This window comes from Colletotrichum abscissum, assembly GCF_030869225.1.
Source record: "Colletotrichum abscissum strain IMI 504890 chromosome Unknown Scaffold_72.1, whole genome shotgun sequence".
Taxonomy (NCBI): domain Eukaryota; kingdom Fungi; phylum Ascomycota; class Sordariomycetes; order Glomerellales; family Glomerellaceae; genus Colletotrichum; species Colletotrichum abscissum.
In genome coordinates, this window is record NW_026850517.1 from 105,404 (window position 1) to 133,278 (window position 27,875).

General features: G+C 50.5%; 8 protein-coding genes across 8 annotated transcripts; 3 read left to right on the top strand and 5 right to left on the bottom strand.

Moving 5' to 3' along the window:
* Nucleotides 1-376: 376 nt before the first annotated feature.
* CABS01_15742 (proline rich protein 5MeD) lies at nt 377-1,002 on the bottom strand (the record flags this gene model as incomplete). Its single annotated transcript, XM_060549076.1, has 2 exons — nt 377-943; nt 979-1,002. The coding sequence occupies 2 exons, from the start codon at nt 1,000-1,002 to the stop codon at nt 377-379; spliced, it is 591 nt and encodes a 196-aa protein (XP_060391034.1).
* Nucleotides 393-7,643, top strand: CABS01_15743 (uncharacterized protein; the record flags this gene model as incomplete). The annotated part of the gene is made up of 10 exons (XM_060549077.1): nt 393-463; nt 706-949; nt 1,179-3,128; nt 3,195-3,317; nt 3,378-3,663; nt 3,760-3,908; nt 4,047-4,500; nt 4,579-4,803; nt 5,401-7,077; nt 7,240-7,643. The coding sequence occupies 10 exons, from the start codon at nt 393-395 to the stop codon at nt 7,641-7,643; spliced, it is 5,583 nt and encodes a 1,860-aa protein (XP_060391035.1).
* On the bottom strand, nt 7,242-16,570 carry CABS01_15744 (uncharacterized protein; the record flags this gene model as incomplete). Its single annotated transcript, XM_060549078.1, has 2 exons — nt 7,242-7,292; nt 7,820-16,570. The coding sequence occupies 2 exons, from the start codon at nt 16,568-16,570 to the stop codon at nt 7,242-7,244; spliced, it is 8,802 nt and encodes a 2,933-aa protein (XP_060391036.1).
* A 1,681-nt stretch (nt 16,571-18,251) lies between these two features.
* On the bottom strand, nt 18,252-21,175 carry CABS01_15745 (uncharacterized protein; the record flags this gene model as incomplete). Its single annotated transcript, XM_060549079.1, has 2 exons — nt 18,252-20,515; nt 20,593-21,175. The coding sequence occupies 2 exons, from the start codon at nt 21,173-21,175 to the stop codon at nt 18,252-18,254; spliced, it is 2,847 nt and encodes a 948-aa protein (XP_060391037.1).
* A 415-nt stretch (nt 21,176-21,590) lies between these two features.
* Nucleotides 21,591-22,568, bottom strand: CABS01_15746 (uncharacterized protein; the record flags this gene model as incomplete). Its single annotated transcript, XM_060549080.1, has 1 exon — nt 21,591-22,568. One exon carries the CDS (start codon nt 22,566-22,568, stop codon nt 21,591-21,593), a length of 978 nt encoding a protein of 325 aa, XP_060391038.1.
* A 1,087-nt stretch (nt 22,569-23,655) lies between these two features.
* On the top strand, nt 23,656-24,655 carry CABS01_15747 (uncharacterized protein; the record flags this gene model as incomplete). Its single annotated transcript, XM_060549081.1, has 2 exons — nt 23,656-24,393; nt 24,491-24,655. The coding sequence occupies 2 exons, from the start codon at nt 23,656-23,658 to the stop codon at nt 24,653-24,655; spliced, it is 903 nt and encodes a 300-aa protein (XP_060391039.1).
* A 936-nt stretch (nt 24,656-25,591) lies between these two features.
* On the top strand, nt 25,592-26,082 carry CABS01_15748 (endoribonuclease L-PSP; the record flags this gene model as incomplete). Its single annotated transcript, XM_060549082.1, has 2 exons — nt 25,592-25,703; nt 25,772-26,082. The coding sequence occupies 2 exons, from the start codon at nt 25,592-25,594 to the stop codon at nt 26,080-26,082; spliced, it is 423 nt and encodes a 140-aa protein (XP_060391040.1).
* Nucleotides 26,083-26,401: 319 nt separating this feature from the next.
* CABS01_15749 (uncharacterized protein) lies at nt 26,402-27,413 on the bottom strand (the record flags this gene model as incomplete). The annotated part of the gene is made up of 4 exons (XM_060549083.1): nt 26,402-26,666; nt 26,725-27,026; nt 27,093-27,273; nt 27,337-27,413. 4 exons carry the CDS (start codon nt 27,411-27,413, stop codon nt 26,402-26,404), a joined length of 825 nt encoding a protein of 274 aa, XP_060391041.1.
* Between the last annotated feature and the right edge of the window lie 462 nt (nt 27,414-27,875).

The following is a 27,875-nucleotide window of genomic DNA, read 5'->3' on the forward strand; positions in this document are numbered from 1 at the left end:
TGCCATTTTGGCTTCTGGGAGCCAGCTAGCTCAATTCGGCACGTTGTGTGACTACAGGTGGCTTGGTTGCTTCAGCTTTTTCTGCCGGCAACAAGGTCTCATTTATACCATTGGATGCGCTGCGGCAATGGAGCCTTCAAGACAGCACAAATCGACTCTTAGGAGCTGGTAGTCTTGAGCAGTCTGATCTGAGACAGTTCGTTCAACAGATTTAACATTATTTATTAACTCGGTATTTTGATTCGTCTAAGAATTACCATTTTTTACTAACCCCGGAGAAACAATTAAACGCTGATACTATTTTAGCTTAAGTATTTCAGAAGGCATCGCAAAAATAAAGAAGGAATAAACGACCCAGGGACACATCAGGCCACGCTTAGCCACTAACAACAATGGCTCCGGAATCCAGACATCTGGCACCATCGTTTCGACTGCTGACTGGTGCATCCTTCAACCTCAGAGGGTTTGAAGAGCCATCAACAGCAATACGCCAAATCTGCCCACTGCCGTTTTCCACCGCAAAAAGGTAGCCATCTGTGGTTGCGTAGCTCGCACCCCAGAAAGGCACCGTAGTCCCAGTTGCTCCTGTGAGGTTGCCCAAGTTGCGAACCACTGTGAATGCGTGGGTAGTCCGGCTCCAGCGCAACAAGTAAGCAACTTGATTGCTCACGCCGACGGACCATAGATCTCCGCCTCCGACGCCAGGAACGACAGTCCAGTCACCGATTGTGTAACCACCGGTACCGGTGAGCTTGCCACTAGTGACGAGACCTCCGTAATTTGTGGTGCCAGGAGCGAAGTTGTACTGATAGAAGTCGGCACCACCAGTAGAGATCCAATACTGGCCGTTCTCGTCGATGTCGCCCGAGTTGAACAGGCCGGTTGTGAGCTTGCTGACCGTAGCGACATACGTACCCGTGCCGTTGGCCAGGATGCGAATGATCTTGAAGTCGGTGGCGGCCTCGTTCTGGGAAATACCATAGAGGTAGTCCTCTCTTGCATTATAGCCCAAGGCGTTGATGTTGCGCGTTGAGTCTCCACCTATGTTGTCGGCGATTTGGGTTCGCTCTCCAGTAGCCAAGTTCAGTGAAAACAGGGTCAGGGACTGAATCAGGAAGCCCGTAGTAGGACATGAGAATGCGGGACCTTGTGTGGCTGAGGCGACAACTCTGGAAGAGGTCGAGGAAGTGCTTGTGCTAGTGCTGCTCGAGCTGGAAGAGCTGCTTGCTGAAGTGGTTGTGCGGGATGAAGATGAAGTCGAGCTTGAGCTTGAAATTGAGCTCAAAGTCGAGCTTGAAGACGATGTCGACGTTGTACTAGTCCGTGAGGAGGAGGAGGATGAGCTCAGCACAGTGGACGATGAAGTCGAGCCAAGTGTGCTTGTCGTGGTTGCCGATGTGGATGTGCTGCTTGGGCTCGAGCTAGTTGACGCCAGCGTGTTTGCCTGGACACTGACGCTGCTGGACGTAGGTGAAGTCGTCGAAGAAGACGACGATCTTGTCAAGGTCGAGAACGTGGAGGCGCTCGACGAACTTAGCAATGTGTTGAGCGCAGCGCTGGCGGAGGAGCTTGAAGAGGAGCTCGAGGAAGAGCTTATAGACGATGTAGAAGATGACGAGGTTACGGCTGTGCTCGAGGAAGAACTACCAGAGCTCGAAGGGAGTGAAGACGACGTTGATATCCTCGTGGTTGATGTTGATGAACTTGTAGTTAACGCCAAGCTCGCGGCGTTGACAGTGACACTCGAGGATGAGGTGCTTGAAGGGATGCTGCTCGAGGTATTACTACTACTCGTGGAAGAACTGCTACTCGTCACGCTATTGCTGCTGCTGCCTGTACTACTTGTTGTGGGAACCAGAGCCGCGGGGTTGATAGTGACACTTGTAGATGAATACGCAGAGGTACGGGATATACTGCTGGTAGTGAAAATACTGGCAGTAGAGCTGGTGGCAGAACTGCTAGTAGTGGCACTGCTGGATGTGGAAAGCAGGCTTGCTTGGTTCGCCGTGGGTGAAGCAGTAGAGCTACTCGGAGAACCACTCGAAGAGCTGCTTGAAGTGCTACTCAGAGATGCCGTGCTGAATATCGAGCTTCTGGTCGTCGAGGTGCTTGTCGAGGTGCTCGGTATGGAGCTTATTGTAGATAACAGGGTGGCTGCGTTGACCGTCACACTCGAAGAAGTGGGAGATGAGCCGAGAGCAGAGCCACTAGACGATGGGGTGGTAGTAGTGCTACTGCTAGTGGATACTGAGATCGAAGAGCTGGCAGAGGTGGGAGATGTTGAGCTGGCGGATGAGCTACTGCTTGTAGACGCACTGCTAGTAGTGGACACCAATGAGGCCGCTTCAACTGTCGGGCTTGAAGAAGACGAAGTGCCTGTTGATAAGCTGCTCGAGAACCTGCTCGTATCCGTAGAAGTGATGTTGCTGTTAGGAGCTGAGCTTAAGAAGCTTGCTGTGGCACTTGACGACGAGCTGATGACGGAAACACTGCTCGTCAGAGTCCCAATAGTGGAGGTGGATATCAAAGTAGCCGCGTTAAATGTCGGACTCGATAAAGTAGACGAGGACAATATAGTTCCTACAGAAGAGCTACTCGTTGCACTTGGTGAGGAGCTTGTTGTTGCCCTGGAAGATGAAGATGAGACTGTTGAAAGACTGCTCGTAGAAGCGCTGCTGGTCGTTGACAGGAGCGTGGCTGCATTGACTGTTGGGCTGGATGAAGAAGACAAAGAAGGAGAAGAAGACGTGCCAGGGAGACTACTAGTTGTAATTGTAGTACTGCTAGTAGGGTTAACTGTAGATGAGCTTGCCGACGAGCTGGAGGAGGGTGAAGAGCTGACTGCGGAGCTGCTCGAAGGTGCCGCTGTTGAACTGGTGCTCGGTGACAGTAACGTAGCTGGATTGACTGTTGCGCTGACGGAGGAAGTAGTACTGGGGACCGTACTACTGAAAGTGGAGCCCACATTGGACGTTGAACTCGAGGACGACGACGGGCTGTTAGCCGAGGTGCTTGAAGGTGACCCTGCTGCGCTGCTTGTCGCCGGGAGCAGTGTGGCGGCGTTGGCGGTTGGACTATCAGATGCAAAGCTGCTGAGCGAGCTACTACTCGACGCAGTACCGCTGGAAGTGAAGGTTGAGCTGACTGCAGAGCTAGAAGATGGAGAAGAACTGCTACTGTAACTGCTCGAAGAGGGCCCTGTTGTACTACTGCTTGAGGGAAGCAGCGTGGCGGCGTTCGTCGTTTGGCTGGCTGACGATGATGTGCTTGAGGTGATTGACGAGGAGCTACTGGGCGGCGTTGAAATACTGCTGGACGTAGATGCAGATGAAGCAGGACTAGAAGAGATGCCTACTGATGACGAAGTGCTTTGAGAGCTGCTCGTCGAAGCGCTAGAAACCGTAGGTACCAATGTGGCAGGGTTGACAGACACGCTGGAAGAAGTAGAGCCAGTAGATGATGGGATGGGTGACGATAAGTCAGTTGACGAGAAGCTGCCGAAAAGGCCGCTTGAAGACGACGTCGGTTGGGAAACAGGGCTACTGATCGACGATGTGGAAGAAGCCAATATCGAGCTAGAGGAACTTGAGCTCTGGCCCGCTGAGGTGCTGCTTGATGTCGGAAGCAACGTAACAGCATTTGAGGTCGGGGTTGTGGAGGAAGGTTCGCTTAACAAGAGGCTGGATGCAATCTGCGTCGATGATATGTTCGCGGTCGCCGATAAGCCCTGACTTGTGCTGAAGAGACTTGAGGGAGAAGTCGACGACGAGGTCATATCCAAAGTACTTGAGCTTAAAGTTGACGTTGAAGAACCACTTGAGGTAGTCGGTAGCAAGCTAGCCTGGTTAGCCGTAATGCTTGAAGACGTGGGCGTCGGCGAGACAGTCGTCATAGTTGATGAGCTTGAAGTTTGACTCGCGCTAGAAGAATCCGAAGAAGCAAATGCGGTCGAGCTGTTAGTTGGTCCTGAAGTCGATGCCGAAGAAGCACTAGTGGTGGCCGACAGTAAGGTGGCCTGATTGACTGTGGTACTTGACGACGCGGAGCTGCCCGTAGAAGTCGAGGATGTGCTTGTGACGCTTGCGGTCGCGAAAGTGTTGGAAGAATCGACGGAGCTTGAACTAGACAATTCAGTTGTGCTTGTTGTTGATGACGACGATGGAGTCAATGATGTCGACAACAAAGATGCGGGATCGACACTCAGGCTCGACGTGGATGAAATAACAGTAGAAGAGGCACTTGGAAGGTCACTCGAACTGCTCTGGAAGAGTTGGCTGGAGCCACTGCTTGAGGTCGACGAAGATATTACTGTCGATTCAGACGAGGACAGTAACATTGAACCTGATGAAAGGAGCTCTGAGCTAGATGAGGCCCTCGTTGAGGACACATTCGTGGTCGGGAGTAAGGTATCATCTTCTGCTGTGTTGGCTGTACTTGACGATATGATACTGGAGATGCTGGAAGATGGTCCTGAGGGGCTACTTGAGCTGATACTTGAAGGTGTGCTCGAAACTGATATGGAAGACACACTATTAGTCGACTCAGAAGTGCTAGCAGAAGTCGACGATGGCTGAGAAGTGGAGGACGACGGGGGCAAGTCTAAACTAGAAGGCGAGCTCGTCGAAGCGGCAATCGTGCTTGACAGCAAGGTATCCGGCTCGACAGTATCCGTCGTACTTGTGGAAGTGGCGCTGGTGCCAGTGAACGATGTACTTAGGGATGGCTCGAAGGTCGAAGAGCTTGAGAATATCGAGCTCGACAACCCCGGCGAGAGGTCAGTAGATGTTGACGTGGAAGTCAAGGGTGCCGCATTTAGAGTTGTCTCGACGTAGACTGTTCCTGGCTGTTCATCTTGCGGTTGCACGATGCTGACAATAGTTGCACCGCCGCTCAGAGTATTGGTCCCACTGTATGGGCGAGTGACAGTAACAAATTGTGCTCGTCTTCCGACGACTATAGTGCCAGCTTGAGTACCGCTTGGTCCGATTGAAGCAATGATAGTTGAGTCTGGTGAATCTGAAGCTGTGAGGAATATGGTCGTGTAAACATATGTTATAGGTAGAGTAGTAGTAGGCTTAGAGGCGAAGCTGGATGAACGCGTAGAGGAAGCTAATGAGGATGAGGAGAAGGTCGAAGTGCTCATCGACGAAAACTCTGATGTAGGCAGCGACGTATCTTGACCAGCTGTTGAACTCAAAGACGTAGATGGAGTAATTGGAATAGACGTTGAGTCAGATGAGCTTGAAGAAGTCGCATCCGGCGCGATCGAGGACGAAGGCGGGGAGTTTGGATCTATGGACGTGCTGATCGATGATGGCTCCGAAGGAGGCAGTAGCGTTGCTTGATCGACCGTTGGGCTTGAAGATGCTGAAGAGGTAGACGAGCTGACTGACAAATCAGATGAGGTCGAAGGAATGACTTCTGGCGCAGTCGAAGAGGTCGACGACGACGACAAAGATATTGACGAAGAGGTGCTTGTAGTGCTCGCTGACGATGACTGGGACAGAGAAGTTGGGGATTCTGCAGTGGTTATCGCACTGGATGACGTAGGGGTGAAAGAAGCAGAATATGGGAGTAAATTGGAGCTTGAGATTGTGATTGTGATCCCGGTGGTTGAGCTGACGGAGGATGTCCATAAGGTCGAGGAAGATGATTCCGAACTTGAAACCAAACTCGCTGGATCAACTGATGGGGGGCTCGAAGATAGAGACAGCCCGGTCGAGGTTGATGATGAGGAAAGTGATAAGCTAGACAAGGCCTCGACTGAGCTTTCGAAACTGGGTTCGGGTGAAGAGCTTCGATCCGAAATTGACGAGGAAAGGGAAGACGTCAAACCAGTAGTCGGTGATTCAGTGGACGTCGAGACAAGATTAGCGGGTCCAATCGTTGGAGATGAATATGGAGACGTAAACGTGGTAACGGACGAGTATATAGATGTTACGGATGCGGCTTCATCTGAGCTTGATTGGGTAGTTGGAGAAGTTGATATGACAGTAGAAGTGCTGGTTGATGAGGATACGGAAGATTCGTTGGAACTAGCGATAGAGCTCGATGGCGATAGGGAACCACTCTCTGAAGAGCTTGAAGTTGTCGAACTTAAGAGTAGAGTTGCGGGATTGACCGTGAAAGAAAAAGACTCAGAGCTACTCGTGGATATGCTAGCAGAGGAAAGTGTTGGTGTGGTTGCAATTTCTTCAGAGCCTGCTTGCGAGCTCACTGAAGTTGATTCAGTGACCGAAATACTCATTGTAACTGAAGAAGGAGATTCCGTGGAGCTAATAGTAGACGTAGCCGTAGAACTTGAAGACGACAGCAAGGCACTCGCAGAGGTGCTTGATGCACTTTCAGTCAAAGTGCTCTGCGAAGTTGGTAGTAGGCTATCCGGGTTGATTGTAAGGCTGGACGAAGCGGCTATAGTGCTGGAAACATCTGAAGAGGAGGAGGCAACATTTGATGTTGAGCTGACGGAAGTCGCAGTAATGGTACTGGAACTGGTGGGAGAACCAGAAGAAGTGTCCAAAACGTCCAAAGCTGTAGATGAATTGACTTTCGCAGACGACTGTGGAATTGACGAGGACGATTCAAGTATATCCGTGGAACTCGAGCCTTGCTCTGTAGACGGGCTTGATGATGTAGACAGCAGACTGTTCGGATCAACCGTCACACTCGAAGACGAAAAGTCAGTCAAAGAGCTCTCAGACGTAGTGGCTGTGATTTCCAGCGTTAGACTGATTGAAGTTGACTGCGGCAAGGTCGATGTTGGGGTTGGTGTCAATGAATCTGCTCCGTTGGAGGTCGAGGAACTGGTATCCTCACTTGTTGGGAGGGTAGTTGAGGAAGCTAGCGTATCAAGATTGACGGTAACACTTGAATTCGAAGTGATTAAATCAGAGCTCTCACTACTCAGGGTACTTGAAGAGTCCGCAGCTGACGAGGACGCGGTGCTGGTGATGGACGATAACGGATCAGACGTAGCAGTTGAGCTTGATGCAGATGAAACCCCTGATGAGCTGGTCAATTCCAATGTTGAGGAACTTGTCTCTGTGGCCGTAATTGCAGATACGATAGACGTAGACAGTAAGGTGTTGATCTCTACTGTATTCTGAGTGCTTAAGGATGAGGATAAATATTGAGAAGAAATCGATATAAATGATGGGCTCGAGCTTGAAGCTGAGATGCTCGTTGAAGTAAAAGTTTCACTAGAGGAAGGATTGGCTGAGCTTGAAATTAGGGTGCCAGGCTCAAGCGTCGTTGCTGTACTTGAGATTAATGACGAAACTGCCGCCGAGGAGCTGGTCAAGGTTTCATTTGCCGAATCGCTTGTCGATATGATAGTGGTAGCTGGGCTAGGAGTAGACGTAGCCGATGGCGATTGTGAATTACTGCTCGTTGTAGACTCTGAGTCCAATAAGGACGTTGGACTGAGAAGAGCAGAGTCGCTTTCTGAGATGACCGATGTGCTGCTTTCCACGCCAGGTAAAGTACTGCTAGATGTACTGGTAGGCGACAAGGTATCGAGACCAATAGTCTCCAAGGAGCTTGAAGACAACAGAGATGATGAAGGGATTGATGTTGGGGTGAATTCAGTGACCAAAGTACTTGACTCTTCGCCCGATGATGCACTGGCAGATGATGTCTCTTGACCATCTAAGCTAGTTGTGAACGAAGTTGAAGAAGCTACGGGGCCTGTGAAATCACTTGATGATAATGATGATGTTGATGTTGATGAAGAAATCTCAGAAGATAAGCCGCTTGTCATTGCTGGCTCATCTGTCGTCGACACAGGGGTAGAACTTAGTAGTAGTGTGTCAGGGTTTACTGTGAATGTGTCACTCGAAGAAGTCGACGATCCGGTAAAATCCTCCAATAAGGAAGACACAGTAGACAGGAGTGAGCTACTGGACGATGTAGAAGTTGACGAAGTCGAGGTGGCTGAAGGATCGAACGCGTCAAGGGAGTCTGTAGATGTTGAGGTAGCAGAAGATGGCTCTGATGTTGCTGAGGTTGATGGAGGATTAGCATAGACAACGGTACCAAGGACTGTTCCGCTGCCCGGGTATGTGGCGATGGGGATAGGTTCCGTGATGATTGAAGTGCCCGAGTACGCAACTCTAACCACTGCGTAGCGAGCGGCGAAGATGACGGTGCCTTTAGCTGTTCCGGAAGGCGCAACTGTACTAATGGCAGACGGAATGATGTAGGAGTCGGCTTCGGTGTAGATCAAAGTCGAAGTGACATAGAAAGATGCTGGAATAGCCAAGATAACGGTGCCTGGAGATCCGTTCGTTGGCTGGATAGTGCTCAATGGGAGAGGCTCAGATAGTGAAGATGGGCCGGTATAAATGAGTTGCGAGGTGACGTAAGAAGCAGCATCCGCTGATGTTGACGTGGTCGAGAATTGGGAAGTCTCGGAAGGAATTGAAGTAGCTGGTGTGATATCGCTGCTTGTAGAATCCGAAGCAAAGGAGGCAATCGTACCAGTGCCTATCGACAGGAGAGAAGAGGAACCATCTATTAGCGAGCTCTCTGATGTATTTGGAGTGTCACTAGTGGAGGTAGTAATCCCAAGAGAAATACTGGCTGTCTCGGAAACAAGACTGGAAGAAGCTGCCGAAGAAATCTCAGTGTTTGTGGTCAAACCGGTGGTTACCGTAAGTGAGGCGCTGGACGCTGAGGTAGTGACATCTGCTGTATTGGACGAGCCAGACGTGGAGCTGAGATCGATGGTAGATATCAGAGAAACAAGCGCTGTGGAAGTTGTCTCAAAGTCGCTTGTGCTGCTAGTCGTTGGAGTGCTGTTGCTGGATTCAGCTCTCTCTGTCGTGATGAGCGACTCACTAAACAGGTTCGGGACAGTGGGAGAGATCGAGAAGCTGGCTTCAGTTGAGGTCGCATCGATGGAAGTGGAACTGCTGGCTTCTGACCCGATGGTACTCGAAGTCACTGCGCTTGTGTCGGTACTAAGGGCCTCAAGGGAGGTACTGCTGCTATGAAGATTGCCAATATCAGATGTCGAAGCAACGTCACTTAAGGAGTTCGAATCGGTGGTGGTAAGCAGAGAAGCGAAGGCTGTGCTTATTGCTTCGGGATTAAGGGTGCTTGTGCTTTCGACTTCGCTGGACGTCGTCGCCCCGCTACTTGACTCAAAAATTGTGCTTGGTTCGAGAGTTCCAGTGCTGCTGGTGCTTCCGCTCAAGCTGATGGAGTTCGACTCAGCTACGGAAGATACCGCAGTTACCGAAGTTGCGGACGAAGTCGCTGACGGATCAGAGCTGATCTCACTGGTAGACGTTCCTCCATTATCAGATGGAACAGAAGACGCCGTCGACGACACTAGCAAGGTAGGAACTGCAATGACTACCAACCCAACAGCCTGTGTTCCAGAAGGCTGGATTGTGAAGAGGGTGACTGTGGACTGACCAGTACCTGATACTGTTGAAGTGAGGAACTGAGCGGCGTAAGCGATAGTTCCGCGGACGCTTCCGCTCGGAGGCACTGTGCTGATGGGGATCGGAGTAGGCAACTGATCAGTGCCTGTGAAGGGTATCTGAACGCTGTCGTAGAAGGCAGATGCTGGTGGAGCTGAGCTAGAGACCAAGGTCTGATCGGAGATGAAGGAAACCGTTGCAATGGTACCTTCGGATGAAGAGCCGCTGTTCACAGACGAAGGAAACTCGATGGAAGCCGTGAAATCGACAGAAGAAGTTCCAGTGGCTGAACTGAAATCAGAAGAGGACGCAGCTGAAGACGCTACCAAGAGAGACGAAGCTGTCAGGTCGCTCGACTCAACAGTGTTGGAAGAAGACACACCAATGCTTGTTACAGATGATTGCGATATGGTTGCCTGGACTGCAGTGGTTCCTAAATCAGTTGATGTTGGTGTCCGGCTTGAGAAAACAAGACTATCGTTTGTGAAAGTCGAGACAACTGGATCGTCTGTCAAGCTCGAAGATGTGCCTAGAAACGCCGGAACAATGCTGACGCTAGTTGGGAGGCTGTCATCCGTTGATGTTGCGGTAAAAGTTGGCAACTCTGGGGTTGAAATAGAACCAACCGGAAAAGTCGAAATGATTGTGGAAGAGCTCAGATCGCCGAACATCGAGCTGTAACTATCAGATGAGGTTGATGGGGGAACCGCTACGAGGCTGCTTGATCCTCGCTGTGATTCGCTCAATGTGCTGGATTCAGCTAGAACAGTAGGCGAGCTTGAGGCGATAGGCTTGGAATCATCACTCGATCCCGAAAAGCTTTCAGAGGAAACAAAAGTCGAGGCAGAGCTTAGAGGAGAAATGAATGTGGAAAAAGAGCTAGTTTCCAGTGATGAAATGCCTTCAACCGAGCTCGTAGACTGCAATGTCGTGCTTAACACAACAGGGGAGGACGACTCGCTCGAAGCACTGGAAACGACAGCAGAACTGGTTCCAAATGTAGCAAAGATAGCCGGCCTCGCCAAAACGATGGTTCCAGGGACTGTGCCGGACTGGTAGATAGTGGTCAATGGCAGAGACGAAGTGAGGGTGCCTGTTCCAGTGTAGTCTACCTCGGACGTGACCAGAGGGTCCGGTGTTGCGTAGACAATCGTCCCCAGCACTAGTGAGTCTGAACCGCTTGGCAGCACGATGCTCACTTGCTGAGGTCCAGTAATGATCCCTGTACCAGAGTACGGCACAGCAACGGAAGCAAAGAGTCTTCTAGCCGCACCAAATATCACAGTCGGTGCGTCGCCATTGCTTGGATAAATGGTGGTGAGAGGGACCAGGCCGGTGCCCGTAAGGGATTCAGTCCCTGTGAATACAACCACAGATGTCACAAAGGTTGCCGTTGGGGTCACCAAGCTAGGTTCAGATAGTGTGGCTGAAGCAGAAAGGCTACTGGAGTCTAAAATCCTGCTTAAATTGGACGAGGAGAGGGTAGAGCCAGGTGAGATTACAGAGGTTGAGGTCAAGGTCGTGTCCTGAAATATTGAGTCGGCAGAAACGGTGTCAATCGTTGAGGTTGTCGAATCTGCTTCAGCAGAGGTGAACACGCCCGAGGATGAAGGACCAATAGTGGAAGGTGATACTGCGCTCGATGACAGGGTACTTAGAATGTTGAGAAGTGCCGAGGATGAGATCGTTGGGCCAGAAGGCGTAGAAAGTTCGGTGCTGGTGGAGCTGATCGAAGACTCAGATTGAGTTGAAAGCTCGGAGCTGGCCGATGAGCCGGCTGTAATTTCCGTCAACGTTGAGGTCTGTGACTCTACTACGCTGGAAGAAGCAGAAGAAGACAAAGCCGCCGTGTTACTTTCAATGTCTATAGCAGAGGAGGCCAAAGAACTCGAGCCGGCGGGCAAGATAATCGAGGAGGTCTCTATAGCAGCTGAAGAGATCCTCGTGTCAATAGGTGTCTCCGTGGTGGCTGAAAACGACAAGCTTGTGCTTCCAGATGAAGAGAGGGTGTCAGATATAGATGCGAAAGGAGGTACGCTTGACTGGCCCGGGGTTGTCACTGGAGTGGGTACATTGGTACTACTCGTACCACCGCCTGATAGGGAGTTTGGAAGAAAGCTTGCTGATGAGCCAAGAGAGCTTGTTGTTGTGGCAGTAGATTCAAAGAGGGATAAAGTTTCTGTTGAAAGTACAGCCGGCGCTACTGAGAGAGTGCTAGTTGTCGGGGATTCTGTGCTAAAAGTGCTTCCAAGAACAGGAACAGGTGTCGATAACACTGAAGCCCCCTGGGAGGAAGTAGTCTCGGATAATCCAAGAGATGATTCAGCAGATGTTGATATTTCAGTCGAGGAAGTTGGGCTAACCAGACTGAAATCAGCTGTGACCGGAAGTAACAAACTCAATGAGGACTGGGCGGACGTGTCTGAGATTGAGATGCCGGACAGTCCAGAAACCCCTAAGGCTGAATCCGAACTTGAGACATCTGAGCTAGCAGGACTCAAGGTATTGGTTCCTGCTCCAGTGCTTTGAGATGTGGGTGTGGGCGAAGCAAGCGGGTTTGAAAGAACGGTATCAGAAGCAGGAGATGAGCTACTCGAAGCGGAAATGGGGTCCGATGCAAGCGCGGTATCCGCGTTTGTTGTTGACGTGTTAATGGAAGGCGAAGTTGTTGATGTAGTTAACGAGGATTCCTGTGACTGAGTCGCTGTAGGTGAGGGCACATTCGAGGCCGAATCTACGATCGACGAAGTTCCGGATACTTGAGAAATGATTGCAGACAGTGCGAGAGTATCTATGCTAGGATTAACGGACGAGGAAATATTATCGGGGCCAGAAGACAGGGATGAAGAAGTTGTTGGAATCCGATTAGACGAGTCTGTTGTAAGTTCTGCAGAAGTCTGACTCACAGACGAAGTCGCTTCCAAGGCTGGGGACGTCGAAGTTGAACTCGAAGTAAAGACAGTTCCTGGGGAGAGGAAACCTGGATTGACGGCCACGGAAGTTGTACTTCCGGAAGGAGGAGGCTTAGAGGAGCTCTGAGAAACTGGATCGATCGAAGTAGATATGGCGGTTGACGTGGAATAAGGCAGACTTGGAGCATCTTGTTGAGATGCCGACGTCGTTGTGCTTGTCGGGCTACTAACGGCTATTTGGGGATCCACAGAGGTGTGTGTGTCAACCAAGGTTGTGCTTGACGGCGTTCCCACGCTAACAACCTCTGGGCCAGAGATCAGGACACGTGTTGTGCCCGCCGGCGATGGAATCCCGAAGACTATGGTGACAGGCTCGGTGCCAGATGGAATGATTGTGAGAAATTCAGTGGAGATGCTTCCAGGAATGTATGTTTCTACAGTTGTAAGAGGTCGAGGTCTCTGAACTATGACGGTCCCTGAAGTCGTTCTAAGCGTCAAAAACTCCCTTGGAAGTCCGGTGCCCGTGTAGTCGACGAAGACTGTAGCAACAGGAATCGTCACCGCCGAGTCTGGGACTGTGCCAAAGGGGGATTGATTGGAAAGGCGCCCAGAAGAAGCTGCATTAGTGGCGCTGGAGTCTGCTGGAGCTGCCGTGCTAGCAACAGTCGAGAAAGCTATGCTATCTATGTCGCTTTGAAAGGAGATGCTTATTGGACCTGAGTCGGTCTGCGAGCTCCTCGTAAGGTCTTGGGGGTCTGAGACCTGGAACTGTATGGTAGAAATTGCGGAGGAACCTAATGAGCTTGACAGTTGTGCGGAAGGCGTGTTTTCTGGGCTCAATTCTGACGACGAGCTCTTGCTTGTAGTCGATGACGCTATCGCTGGTGGCCGTCCTAGCAAAACAGTACCTGGTTCACCAGCGCTCGGTAGGATCGTAGAAACAGGAGCAAGCCCTTGAGAGCCGTCTGAGGAACTACTGCCCGCATCTAAAGTAGGTGTGACAAAAGAAGCCTGCAGCAAAACTGTCGTTCCAGACTGAACAAGGACAACGGTAGTTGGGCTTGGTGGGCTATTGGTCGTCAACGACGACACAGCTTCCAGCAGCCTAGAGCCGGAACCTCCTGCAGAGTTGCTAATCAAGCCAGCGGCCGATGATGGTTGGAGCAGTATCACGGTCGAAAGACTGCCTAGGCCAGCAGAGAGAGTTGTCAGCGGGATTGGCGAGGTAAGCGGGTCGGTTCCGCTGTAGAAAATGTCTGAAGTGACGACAGAACCAATTACAGAGTTGGCGAGAGCAGTTGTCAATGGTGAAGAGTTAGTGGGCGTGGCTGTCGAGATGAGATTGCCTGCAGGAGTTGATGGGGTTCCAAATTCCAAGTCACTACGTGGCCTGGATCCATTCGAAGTGGCTCCCAGTGTCTCTTTCGCGATGGAGGTCTCGGTGGCAGCAGAAACGCTAATCAGTACTGTGGATGGTGAACCCGGGTCCCCTTGAAGTGTTGTCAAATTGGATGCTGATGAGATGCCAAGATTGCTCGCCAAAAGTACTGTCGAGGTTGCAAAAAGCGTCTGAGCTGATAGCTGGGTGGCAGGAAGCGGTGTAGCTGAGTCTCCTGGGGCAGCATTGCTTGTAGAAACCGGCTGCGAGGCTGTATTGCTACTCACTGGCTGAGATGTAGATGAGTCTATCGCATTCGGAGCAGCCACGACGACAACACCCGGCTGGGAGTCGGAAGGTGGTATGGTCGAGATCGTAGTCAAGGTTGATAAGAGTATTGCTCCAGTCCACGGCACAGTCGAGGTAACGTAGGCGTTGGGCAAGGCCACGACGTACGTACCAGATATAGAGGCCTCAACATCAGGAGTAATTGTCGAGATTGTAGTTCTTGATGTAACAGAATAGCTGTCAAGACTGACAGCCGTCGAAGAAATGAATGAGGCCAGAGCCACGCTTGTATCGTTCACCTTCGACACTTGGCTTTCGCCAGGCCTTGATGACGAGGCCACCGAGGGTACTGCAAGCACGATTGTACCCCTGTTGGTTTCTGAGGGCTGGACACTGGTCAGAACAGATGTAGTCGAGCCCTCATTCAAGACTGTTGAGGTGACAAAGTCGGGCTGAAGGACAACAGAAGCCCCATTTGTTACCTCGGGTGTTACTGTAGACACTAAGGTTGATGGGTCAGCTACAATAATGAAGCCTGGTGCCACTCCGTTCGGCGGCAATGTCGAAAGTGTGGTTCTTGTCGTAAGTATATCTGCGCCGCTGAAGTCAATTGTAGAAGTAACGTAGTCATCAGGAACTCCATCGACGATAGCTGGCTGCGAAGTGCCCTGGCCTGGTATCAGAGTTAACGTTGTTGCAGCGCCCTCTTCCTGGGTACCAGAGATTCGAACGTAGGATGTTGAGAATTGTCTTCCCAAAACCGCGGGATCCGCAACGAAGACCGTGCCGGGGCTATTTCCTGAGGGGGCTACGACTGCAAGTGTTGTCCTAGATGCCAAAGGAACCGACCCTGTCCAAGAGACAGTCGAAGTCACAAATATGGCTGGTCTGCCAATGATCAAGGTTCCAGGCAGTCCATTGGTTGGCTGAACAACGGAGATGGTCGTAGGCGCTGAGCCAGCCGCTGTTCCAAGCAGCACGACCTCGGAAGTAACGAACGGACTTGCCAAATTTCCACCTCTCAATGAGGCATAAACAAAGACCGTTCCAGGTACGGTTCCCACAGGATCAACAGTTGTCGGCAAGTCCACGCCCTGAGTGAAGTCAACAGTAGAGGTGAGAAAGGGCTCTCTTCTTGCCGAAGTGATAAAAGAGTCCGAGCCAGTCGCAGCTGGGGAGACGATGCGAGGCAACCCGATGATAACCGTACCATCTATGACAGCCAAGGTCGATGGTGTGTTCGGAGCATCTGAGGCAGGAGTGTAGGTCACAATCGACGTAACAAATCGGGTCGGCGTTACTTGAGGCGCCGAGGCGGCAGACGTGGGATCCTCGACATCTGGATTGGAACCTCCGGGCTGCCCGATGATTACAACTCCTGGAGATGTGCCTGTAGGCTGGATCACCGATAGTGTCTCCTGGGTAGACCCTGTAAAAGGAACGAAGCTTGCCAGGAACGTGACTGATGGACTTCCGATGACAACGGTACCATGTTGAGAGCCGCTTGGTGGTGCTATCGTGATAGTGATTGGGGCCGTAAGGACTTCCCTGCCCGTGAAGGGCACAGTCTGGGTGATAAAAGATGCTGGTGGCAGTCCGACTATGACGGTTCCCGGCACAGTGCCATCGAAGGGCCTGTTGAGAATCGTCGTCGGTCCTGTAATTGAACTGATGCCCTCGTACGGAACTATCGACGTCACCTGAGGAGGGGGAATTCCAGTCGGCGGGACTCCTATCACTACAGTTCCTCGACCACTCCCGTCCGTGGGTTGGATGACTGACACTACGGTTGGGCCTGAAATAACGGCTGTCCCAGTGTACGCAACCGTAGAAACATCGTAGGACACATCTGGTACTGCCGTCGTGGCGACAGCGACAACGTAGGTGCCAGGAATAAAGCCAGACTCTGCAATAGTTGAAATGGTCGTACGAGTTACGCCTAGGGGATCGGACCCAGTGTAAGCGAGTGTACTCGTGTTGTATAATCTTGGATCAGGCACTGCAACGACTACAGTTCCTTGAGAAGCGGTGGAAGCTCCCGGCGTGGGGTTGGCGACGAGAATGGTTCGTGGTGCCGTGATGGGATTCGTAGTCAGAAAGCTTGTTGAGTTGACAGAGTTCGGAAGTGATCCAGGGCTGACTGTTGCCGTAACGCCTCGGGAAACTGTCGTATACGAAGGCGGATCCTCCACTACCAATGTCCCTGATCCATCGAGTCCCAGAATTGCTCTCGTAGTGGGCCCGGTCAAGATGTCTGTTCCTGTGTAAACTCCATGGCTGACTGTCACGTACCCTGAATAGTTGCCACCTGCAGGGTTACTCTGTAAAATCTGAGGCGTGGCGGACGCGGTGGCTGAGATCGTGGGCAGAGCCTCACAATTTGACGTGTATGACGTAGAAACAGCAATGTAGGCGACGTAACTGACGACGTATTCTAGGGAGTAGCACACACATGCGTCGACCTGATTGTTGTTGAGCGCCTCGAGGCATGACTGGGCCAGGCTGCTGCTTCCTAGGACAAGCGGCGGCAAGATGAACCGCCATAAGCCCGGAATTTTCGACATGTTAATTCAAGGACAGGGTATTCTAGAACCAAAGGCTCGGTCCTTGATGGGCGAAAGATAGGAAAGCTCCCAAAAGTCTTCCCAAAACCACTCTTCCCAAGACCACTCTTCCGCGACCTGAGTGACACGCCTCGTCCATTAAGGACAAAAAGCTAGAGGCATCAAATGGCAGCAAGAGCGATTTAATTGAGAGTGATCGTCGAAACGGCCATTCTACATGCGTTCAAATCTTTTCGGTGAAATCCAGGCGGGGATGTCTGGGTGGATCTATGACCACCTCGACCACATCAACTAGATTTTTCTCTATCGCCAAGTCATCGCTATCTGATTGCCCGCTTGCAGATGGGCCACAAGCAGCCGTTTCCATAGCAAAGAGGACAATGGGATTCATGTTAGCCGATTGTTGGGAGGCTCTTAAGACTGACAGGAATGGACATGCGATGTTATCTTCAAGACCTAGATCAGTCTGTCTCGCCTTGATCGTCTACTGAATGTCTTCATCGGGCAAACCGATTGAAATAGGACGCAGAGGATAGAATGCCTTGTGGCTCGGCAGCCAGCCGATACTCCATGTGAGCGCTTTGTGGGAGGAAATGAAAGGAGTAGATCTAATTTCAATACGCCATACGTGGATCCATGGGTGTGGCACAAGCTACAGAGACGTCGGGTTGAGGCGGTGGTCATTGCATGGCCGGTTGCGATCGATGTACCTACTTTGAAGGGGTACCTAGTGAGAGTAAGTTGAGAAAGTTATTCACTGTCAATGAAGGTTTGCGCAGATAACTCAGATGACTCGTACATTTGAATGTCTCAAAGACTCGTGTAACGAGCACCAGACTGTGGGGAGACGGTGGGTATTCTCGCCGAACGCCCCGAACGACGCGGAGCTCTCTGGCCAGGACTCTAACCCATCAATATCATGCGGGCACGTAATAATTGACCCAGCGTAAATGTAGAAATAGGTAAATCTTTCATTTGGTGTCAAAGCTTGTGAACTCCATCTTTCACTCGGACCATCTAAGGATTGCAGTCACACTTATTAGTTAATCCTGGAGATATGATGTTGTGGAAGCTCCTCCGGATCGTGACCGGGCACGCGATCCAATCTCGCCGATCTGCCAAGCCGCCCGGAAAGTAAGTACTGTCTCAATCGAGGTTATCTGTTTCCGTGCTTGAAACGTCATGAGCATGTTTAAAGTACCTAGAATGGTACGGAGTAAGCGTCCGTGGCCCCGCTGGCCGACCATTACTCTCGGCTATCTAGTTGTCTTAAAGCCACAAGCAGCCACCACCCTCAAGACAGGGGTACAAGAGACCTCACAATTGTGACTTAAACACTTAGGATCGGATTCTAAGTTCCTCACTCGGGCCCTCGGGTTACCTAGAATATCTAAGCAGTTTACACTAAAAGAGTGGGCCTTTTCCGTTAAGGCTTAATCGAGTTAATAACCAGGTTCAACGCCCTTGCGAAGGACCCCTCTTCGATCAACATCAGGCTCGATTCCAACAATGATCTCGCCCATCTGAGTAAGAGAATTACATGAAGGCAAATCATATGAGTCCTCGTCACCCTTCGGACATCTAATTTAGAAAGTGCCTAAGAAGATCTTCGTCCGGTCAAAAGGGACGAGGTGGTAATGCCGCCAACCCCGCGAAGGTCTAATCCCGATCCAAACCAAAATCAATCCACATACCAGTCTTGGTCGTCCGGGTAAGACTCGCACCTTATACCGCCGCCAAAGTACGCCACCTGGCGCACATACTGCATGAAGCGCTCGATGGCGGCCTCGTAAGTGGCAGAGGCTTTCGTAGACAATACCTCGAAATACAAGGCTTCTTTCAGGGCTGCACTGGACTCTTTTACAATTTTCTTGGCCGTTTGCTTCAATAGCTCAGCAATGACAACAGCATCTTCCCAGATATTCTCAACGGCATCTCCGCCTGTCCGCTGTCTCGACTCAACCACAACCCTTCGATTCAGCTCTTCGACACAGTTGTTGGCTGCTTCAGCAATGATGCTGGCACCGCCGCTGAGAGGCATTATCTTGACAGGTAACTCGCTTGTGGTCTGCAAAGGCTCCTGATTCAGACTCAGAATGTCGAGAGCGCTCAGTTCTGACGGTTGCGACGCAATGGAAACGAGTAGACCTGGCCCGCTGATGTTGGCGTTCTGGTATATCAGCGCCGCAGACCTGCTCCCAAGGAGTTGGAGAAGATTTGGCCTCTGACTTGATTCGGAGCGTGATTCTGCATGTGCAGATTCCCGGGTCTCATTTTCGCCCTTGTGAATTCTGACAGCAAACCAGCCATCTTCATCTGCTTGTAGCTTTGCCAAAAATACAGAAGGGGGTGTGGCTTCATCTTCCGAGTGGATATCCTTTCGGTCATTCATTGATACCATTGGCAATAACTTGCCAAATGAACCAGCAGTGGCAGCCAAACTCGTGAGTCGCGCCCCAGGAAGCCTCACGTGTAGACCCTTGTCGGAAATCTTCGCCGGATACGCACTGGAATGAGAAACATAGAGATTGCCGTATTTCGCGTACTGGACAAGAGTTGCGGGTGCCCACCGATATCCTGGGACTTGAACACGTGGGATAGAGGAGAAAATAAGGTCAGATGGCAGACTCCCACCGAGGCCCTGAAGCCTCCTCCACAACTCACACATGCCCTCCTCGGGAGTCTCTCCGTGACCAATGAGAGGTAAGACTCCCCGTGTGCTGTTGATACGCAGATTCAGCAGCGTAGCCAAGCAAATCACCTCGTCGGACGCAACCGTGACGTTGCGGTATTTCAAAGCGGCAGTGAGCATGCTCAAGAAGAAGTCAAATCCCTTCAGACTGTGCTTCACTGGCTTGTCGCCATCATCATCTCCTAGCTGCCACATGTGAGTGCTGAGGTCGCGGAATTCTGCCATGAAGCGGTATGCCAACAAGGCCTCTTGTCGGGGGGCTTGCTTCAGGAGGTTGATGATTGACTCGAGCGAGAGGATGCCATCGGCGAATGACAGACAAAGCCGGTCGCCAATCCCTCGAGCTCTGGAAGCACCAGCTAGGACTGCCTCTTGTAATGTCCACATCCTGCGCATGTAAGGAGATAGGTAGAGCTGTGCTGCAACATCCATCACCCCTTTGGAGGGGTCCCGTACAATGTCGCCTATTTCCAAAGCTTCAAGCACTGCGCTTCTCACCATGACAACATTGGCGTTCGAGTAGATTTCTCGCATCATGGAGAGGCAAACATTCTTTCCATATCCAGGAGTCGCAGGACAACACATGGTGTCGATCCAGATATTAAGCTGGCGTATTTTGGGTTTCGTTTGGATCATAATTCCCGTGCCGTCCTTTGATTCGTCTGCTTCTTTCTCTTCCACAACTTGGTATGCCATCATTGCCCAGTGTTGTACGTATGCCAGCTGACAAAAGGGTAGGGCATTCGCCGCCGGATTGCCCATACCCTCTGACCATACGTGTGAGAGAGCGACGTAGTGATTATTGGGGTCTTTCTGCGACTCTTCGTCGATGCTGCAGGAACTGAGAGCGATGCCCAAACTGCCATCTTCAAGCCTTCCGATAGAAAAACAAGGGACATCGCCCTTTTGGTAGATGTCTATAAGGTTTTCCTCATCAAATGAAATCATTCCCGGGCAGTTGCAACCTTCGCTCATGTGTTTAGGCTCTGCCGGTATTCTGAGACTGCAGCCATATTCGGGACAGTCTTTGTGTAAGTCTGCCACGGTGGAATCCGCCTTGAACTTGCTAAAGTAATAGAACGCGGCGATGGTGTTGAAGCTCTCGCCGATCTTAGTGATATCACCAGGGCACCAGCCGGCCTTAATCATTGCGAGCTTATTATTTCCCGAGGACAGATCAAGCAAGGAGGCGACCTTGGAGAACCATGGGCGCTTGGCTGACTCTGGGAAGTGCTGTACACCTCGGTCCATTTCTGTATAGAGAGGCAGCATCAGCATAGGCTCCAGGGTCTGGGATTTGCTAGCTCTTATCCGAGGGTGCGTAACTTACCGGCGACTGGTCCGTGAACGAGTGCCGTCTGAACCGCAGAGTCTAATGTCTCGGCCAAGCTGGCCAAGCATAGAATTTCTTCGGCAAAGGCCGCCGAGAAGCCCGGGAATTTGAAATCGATCTCATCAAAGGCCTCGAATGCTTGATCCAAACATTCTTTTAGGTGCTCTTCATATGCATCACCGCTTCGGATGGATGCCAGCGGCCCGCTTGCGCGTAACGATGCCAGGTCCTCGTGCAAAGTCTTTGTAGATAGGCTGATAGTCTTGAGCCTTTGTTGATCGTCGTATGTCCAAGACGTATATTTTTGCCATTTATACAGGTCTCCCAGAAACTCCTGGAGCAAGGAGCAGAACAACCAACCTTGGTAATAGTCAATAACCTGCATATGCGATATTCCGGCTGTGAACCGCCCTTGAAGGGCATCGGCTTGAGTGGGAACATGTGGATACTGTGCGTTGAGAACCTCGCCATGCTGTGTCGGGTAGTCGGAAAAAGGCCCAGGTTCATGGAACTGTTTGGTGCCCAATGCTATTGTCGGATGTTCACTAATTGGGTCGCGGGGTATCGGAAGATGCTCCATGATTCGGCACAAAGTAGATGTCAAAGTGTCTTAGGGAAACCAGCTGACGCGGGTCGTGTTGGCCCTATTATTATCGTTATTGTTATTTGATCGTCGAGGGAGTCAAGTGTCTGAGAGTCGTGAGAGGAAACTCAAGTTAGCCAAAGATTCAAGCAAAAACTAAAGAATTCCCACAGGAAGCCAGATGTAAGCCAATAAGCTTCGTCTTCTATGACGGTTCGTGGTGAATTTACATGTGAGGGGGGCTTCCAGGCAGCTACATCGCTTATTGCTGACACTGGTGCTAGCGCTGACGTAGCCAGAGCACAGGGCGATCAAAGTAGAGAAAACAGTGTGAGACCCAAGGGACTCTTGCGATAGTAAAGTATGACATTATGACTATTTGGATAATTCCAGCCTCTTCAATTTGGCTTACTCAAGGTGAGGCAAGCGTGAAAGTACACTTAAGTCCGGAGTGGTCGCTCCATGGAACAGAGCCATCTTCGCCAGGTAGAAGTACCTGCATCGGGTGCGAAACTTCAATATGCAGTGGTCTGAGCCCCACCATTGCAACCTTGTCCATCCGGTTCGCGGGGAATCTTTCGGTACCATTAACTCCCCACGTGTATCCAGTCTCCTCGCCTTTCAACTCCTTCCACGCGTCGAGGAGGCCATTGTCTTCCACCAGGCTTGCATCGATATGTGGAGTCACAGGATTGAAGTCTCCCGCTACCAGCCCATGGCCAACGTCGTGTAGAAGTGATCCAACGCACTGCAGTTGCGCTGGGCGACATGCCGCCCCGTTTGATAGGGAGTCCAAATGCACGTTGACAAGTTGGAGCCGCTTGTACGCAGTCATCTGAGCCCCCGGTTGCCGCGATGGTACAAACACCTCACTGCACAGTGCGTCCCGTCTGTAGAAAGATCGATACTTGATTCGCGAGACCCGTCCTAGACCCGCCAGAGCTGCCCTGCCGATGTGACCAAATTTGGCCTTGGATAGGAGAGTCATTGTAGCGAAAGCGGTGAGAGGAGCGCCTATCCAGTTTCGTGAGTCTTTTTCGCTGGAATACCAATTGTCGCGAACTATGCTGTTGTTCAGCAACGCACTAAGCATCGTTGTCGACACTTCTTGGAAGAAGATTATATCGGGTGAGGGCGAGTGGTTCAGAAGATGGTCGAGAATTGCGGTGATGCGGCGGGCAGGCTCTTGATCAAACGCCTCCACGTTCCACGTGGCGAGAACAAAATGAGGGCTTATTTCGGTAGTATCTTGAGGTGCGGATGGGGGAGGATTGTTGACGTCGTGGGTTTCAACTATCTCCCAAGTGTTGATCGTTGGCTCGAATTGATGCCATGACTGCGCGATCGGGGCCACTCCCTCGGCCTCTTGCTGCGTAGAGGACCACGACATAATGCGTTGATGCCTTGATTTTCTAATTAGACGTGCGAACTCAAAGTGGTTGACTGAAAACAAGGTGAGAATTGTGAGAGAAGTTGGGTAATGTGTGTTGCAGTGGTTGAGGATGAGGAGTTATTCAGCGAGAGCTGATGTGGCTGCAATCCAGGCACCAAGATTCTTGAAGAGGTTAAGTCACGTGCAAGGGACCTGTAAAGGTAAAGTATGTTTCTCAAGGTAAAGTTTCGACATATTACTTTACAAAAGTGGACGCTTCCCTGCATTGGATGAAGAAGGAACTTGATTTTGGGCGCCGTTTGAGGTTGTTTCTATGGCGTGAATGTGCCTCAGGGCGTTTTCTGAAATAATTAATCCACACCAACGTCCATTGACGAGTTAAGGTTGTTGGCCGTTGCAGATGGAAAAGAAGCAATGTCACAGAGGTAATGAAGAATCAGAGTCAATACGTTATTAATTGACTATGACTTCCTATGAACATTGAAAAAAGGCGTTCAAGGTACATCCTCTTGTTGTATGTTACATCAGAGGTTGCAAAACAAAACAGGTTGATTTTGGAGCAACCAGATGCTGATACAGAAGACTGGTTTCATCCCGCCAACTCCTACATATCTCCCGTATCTGAATACTTGGTTGGGCGATAACGACCCTACCACTGGATCTTCAAAGGCTGAAACCCGCAGCGTGAGTGTGATCGGACTGACACGAATGGCGGCATGCATGATTTTAGGCGCTTTGGCGTCGAAGACGTGGTGTAATTCGCCACGATGTTTACGGTCGACCTATTGTGATTGGACAGAACAACAGAAGAAATGCAAGCGAATCTCGATCAGGAACGAGCGTCAAAGATAAGGTCACCAGATGACTTATGGCGCATAGATATTGTGGTGTTTATATATAGAACTTTCGATCAGCTTACAGTGACCTGAAGGCAACGAGCCGCGGCGCAGAAGCTTTGTATGAAAAACAATTCCTCCCCCAAGACCTTGAAGTCTATATTCTTGATCATCTCAATGCTTTTAGCAGCATGCGCTCAGAAATGAACTCCAGTGTGGCTCAAAGATCCAATGTCCAAGTCTTGCACATGAGTCTTCCTCGGACGGGGAGCTTTTCCATGAAGGCCGCATATGAAGAGCTTGGAATGCCGACATACCACGGATTCGTTTATATCGAAAGACCGCAAGACCATCTTCGCTGGTTCGATGCAGTGCAGGCCAAGTACTACGGAAAGGGTAAGCCCTTTACGACAGAAGACTTCGATGATTTGGTTGGAGAATGGGCTGTTGTCTCAGATAATCCGGCGATCGGGTTCGTAGAGGAGCTTCTCCAGACTTATCCTGAGGTGAGCCCACCGTACCACAATCCAAAGGATCGACTGGCTAATCAGGCTATCAAGGCGAAAGTTGTACTTGTCTGCCGAGATCTGGATAAATGGTACAAATCATATGACGAAGGTGTCATCAGGTCTTTCTTCACTTGGAAGATGTGGGCTGTACTTAATCTGATCGAACCTCTCCAAACGCTGAAGCCCGTTACTGTTACAAGGGATCTGCAATACGCAATGTTTCGCTGCAGCAATCAAATACAATGGCAAAGAAACGCCAAGTTGATATGCCAGGAGTATTCTGAGAAAATCCGGGAGCTTGTTCCTAAAGAACGCCTGTTGGAGTACAAGCTTGGCTCGGGATGGGAGCCATTGTGCAAGTTCCTCGACAAGGAAATCCCACACAAGCCTTTTCCACATCTTAATGATGGCAAAGAATTCGAGCTATGGATGCGGGATTTCCAACAGAGGGAGGTGAAGAGAGGGCTGATGGCTGCGGTGAGAACCATGAGGTATCTGATTGTACCAGTAGCAGTGTCTGGTATCGTGCTGGCTTTCACGAGAATCTGGAGGTTCTGGACATGATATCCAGTAGGACCGTACGTCAGGAATATCTTGGATACCGAAGATTGTCTCGGAGCCAGGCAGCATCGCCGATATCTGGATAAAAGTCGAGGCCCGGCGCATGACGCCCATGACGCCGGCTCAGACTTCTCACGATCAATGGGGCTCACGGGGTGCTGCTAGCTTCTCCGAATGATAGAAGCGTTTACAAATACACTCCTCACCGTGTTGATTGCGCCACGATTCCAAGGTCTCAGCGCCAGTGCTCGGCCCGTGAATGGCAGATCTTCTACCCAAAAAGGTGAGACTGTGTCTCACTCTATCTTAAGTGACTTAGACAGGTCATCTCCCTGACGGAAGTGACGTAGGACAGGCATAGTAAAATGAATAGGATCTGGGCGGACGACTGCAGTGCGTCTACACCTTGATTCAAGATGTTTAGGCCGGAAATTGACCGTCGAATTCTCCTCTGTTCATGAAATGCCGCCAAGGCTGACGAATCGCAACTCATCACAGACGATAGAGCATACGTGCATCCATAGCTAAAGAAGCCCGTAAGGTGCATTGAAATTTGCCTCCGCTTCCTTCGCTGCTTGGCTTCGCCACAAGGACTGATTGTGTGCCCGACTCTGAAGGGAATCTTAATGGGCTAAACAACATTAACCCACGAGATTAGTAAGATGTAATTCTTGGCTGATCGTCCGCTGTCAATTCTCTCAGCACTAAGCTTGGCCAAGACCTGATCAGGACCAGGTTAATGGAAAAAAGCGCTTGGCAAGCACGCCTCAGCAAGCCGCACAATCGTAACATTACTCAGCCGGCGACGGGAATTTGGCCGCATCACTAACGGTGTTTGTCTACACTTACAACGCTTACATGTAGCGAGCATGGTAGTGAGTACTAGTTAACACAACACCATGTGATAGTAAGATACACAAAGCCTATTAATGAGGAGTATGCCAGTATAGAGACCGACAGAGAATTCAAGTGCAAGCATTAAATCCGTATAGCTTCTTGTCACCGAAACCGATTTTCAACAGCAAGAAACCCACCATACCACGATTCTTCTTTCTTATCTGCATCAATTCCCTGAACTACTATTGTCGCAACTGCTCACTTCAGCAACGTCAAAATGTCGGGACTCCAGTACTTCTCGTATAGAGGTTATGGCGAGAAACTGTTGCAGGAGATGCATTACAGTCAAGCAGTCCGGGTGGGGGATAACATTGAAATATCTGGCCAAGGTAATTAATTTCAAGCAGGGTGTATGTATATGATGTGCAAACAAATTGCTCACTAAACCAAATTCAAGGGGGTTGGGACTCAAAGACTGGAGAGGTTCCCAGCAATCTCATGCAGGAGATCGACCAAGCATTTGAAAATGTTGACATTGCCCTGAAGGAAGCTGGCGGCCAAGGGTGGTCACAAGTCTTCCGCATCCGGTTGTATGCACTTGACGAGGCCTGGACTGAAGATGGCCTTGGCCGAATGGTAGAGAACATGAAGAAGTGGACTCCCAACCATGCACCAATTCTAACAGGTATTGGGGCCTCAAAGCTTGGGCAACCCGGTATGCGGCTCGAAGTTGAGGTCTCGGCCTACGACCCCAAAGGTCCTAGATAGACTCCAAGACTGGCCAATTGCAGCCTTTGGTATAAGAACAAGCAAGAATATATCAATATCATTTCTGATGACCTCTGACTCATTTGTAGATGAGATTAAGTGATGTTCCTGCTCTCGTGGAATCCAGGTCAGTGGTACAGTACAATTGGACGACGCAGTTGCAACCAGTTGTTCAATGATGATGCTGTCATATCTTCCTCAAATCCCAGAACTCTGAGTTACACAACTCGCAGCTATGTAATGGGTATAACGAATTTTGTTGAAGTACTTGACGACTACACAGTTGTCGCAAAAGCCCCTCAGCTTGAGGCCCTGGGTGCTACCTCTTTCTCTGCCAGTACCAAATTCCAACACCAGCAATAGCAATCGCTGACGAAGTGAGAATTCGCATCGTCTTCTTGATTGCGGGAGAGACCACCATCTCTGCGGCAACATGAAAGTCGGACATGGCGTTGATGCGCGGGTAAGGGTCCTCGGGAACGTCTTTCCCTAAGAACGTGCAGATCTCTTCCCAGCCAAATCCCTTTTCAAGGTTCAAGATCAGAAGCTTGTCAGCAGGCACAAGAGCTTTCACACTCTCTAAACTATTGCAATCGTCAACATCTGCTCATAGCGATTTTGAAGCGCAAGACGTCAACTCACTAATCAACATAGCTCTTGGAAAGTGCTTCATTGAACCCAGGGTCACTGGGCTCCAGGCCGCCAGACCATCTGTATGTCATGGCTCTGAATAGTGCAGTAAGCTCCCAAATAAAGCTGTCAAAGTATCTGGCGATTGACAAAGGCGGCTTCGCTAGCTTTGCATGATAGGCTCCGAGGGATCCCGCAATTGACTTGGCCCATGACTCCGGGGTACGCTCCGTCAAGATGAACTTGACATCCGGGTCTTCCAGGTACTCTTTGATGATGTTTGGACAAAGATAGCAAGGACTTTCGACGATGCACTAAAGGTTTATGGTATTAGATGAGCTCCTCTAACCAGCTCTCACAGCCGGGACACCTGAACTTACATCATAACCGGCGAAGAGTTTGTCAAACTCGGCTCGTTGAAATGGCTTATCGCTGTCGTTGGCAATGATAGCCTCCTGGAGTGCTCTCATCTGCTGAAAGCCATAGGGTAGGAGCTCTGAGATGTGGAAGGGGGTATACCCCAAAGTCTTCAGTGCTTGCCATAAACCAAGAGTTCCAGTACTGGTAAACAGATGAGTGAAGTGTCTCCAAACCTTGATATTGCGCTTTCGCTATAATTCTTACCGGCTAGGACCAAGTCCAATAATTTTCATCGAGCGGCTTTCTGCGGGAGCGGGAAGTTTATCGATAGCTCGGGACATTTTGACAGATCTGTGAAGGATGCAGTAAAGCTTGTTGGCACATTGGTGTAAGCAGCGCGGTGTCGCTGACCCTTTTACTCGTACCCTCCAAATGTCTCTCCGCTGGTAGACTCCATTGCAACTGCCGGGTTGCCTACCCCAACTGCCCCCGGCTCGTTATCAACTCCATCAACACGCCACTGACTCGTGATGCTCGCCGACTCATGCGTGTGGGTTCCCAATGCCCGGGGTAATAATTGAGTTTGTAACGTCGTATCTCGACCCGCATGGGACTTTTCAATCAGCGCTCTGCAAAGATAATGTCAAGATAGCTATCTGGAATTACCCTTGCCATGGGTCGATTACGGATGATCTTATCCTTCGGGCGTGCGTTGTGCTGTTGGTATTGACAAATCGACACGGATGGACGAATCAGGAGCTTTAGAGTTTGAGGCATATCGATAGATTCATAATACCTGCTAG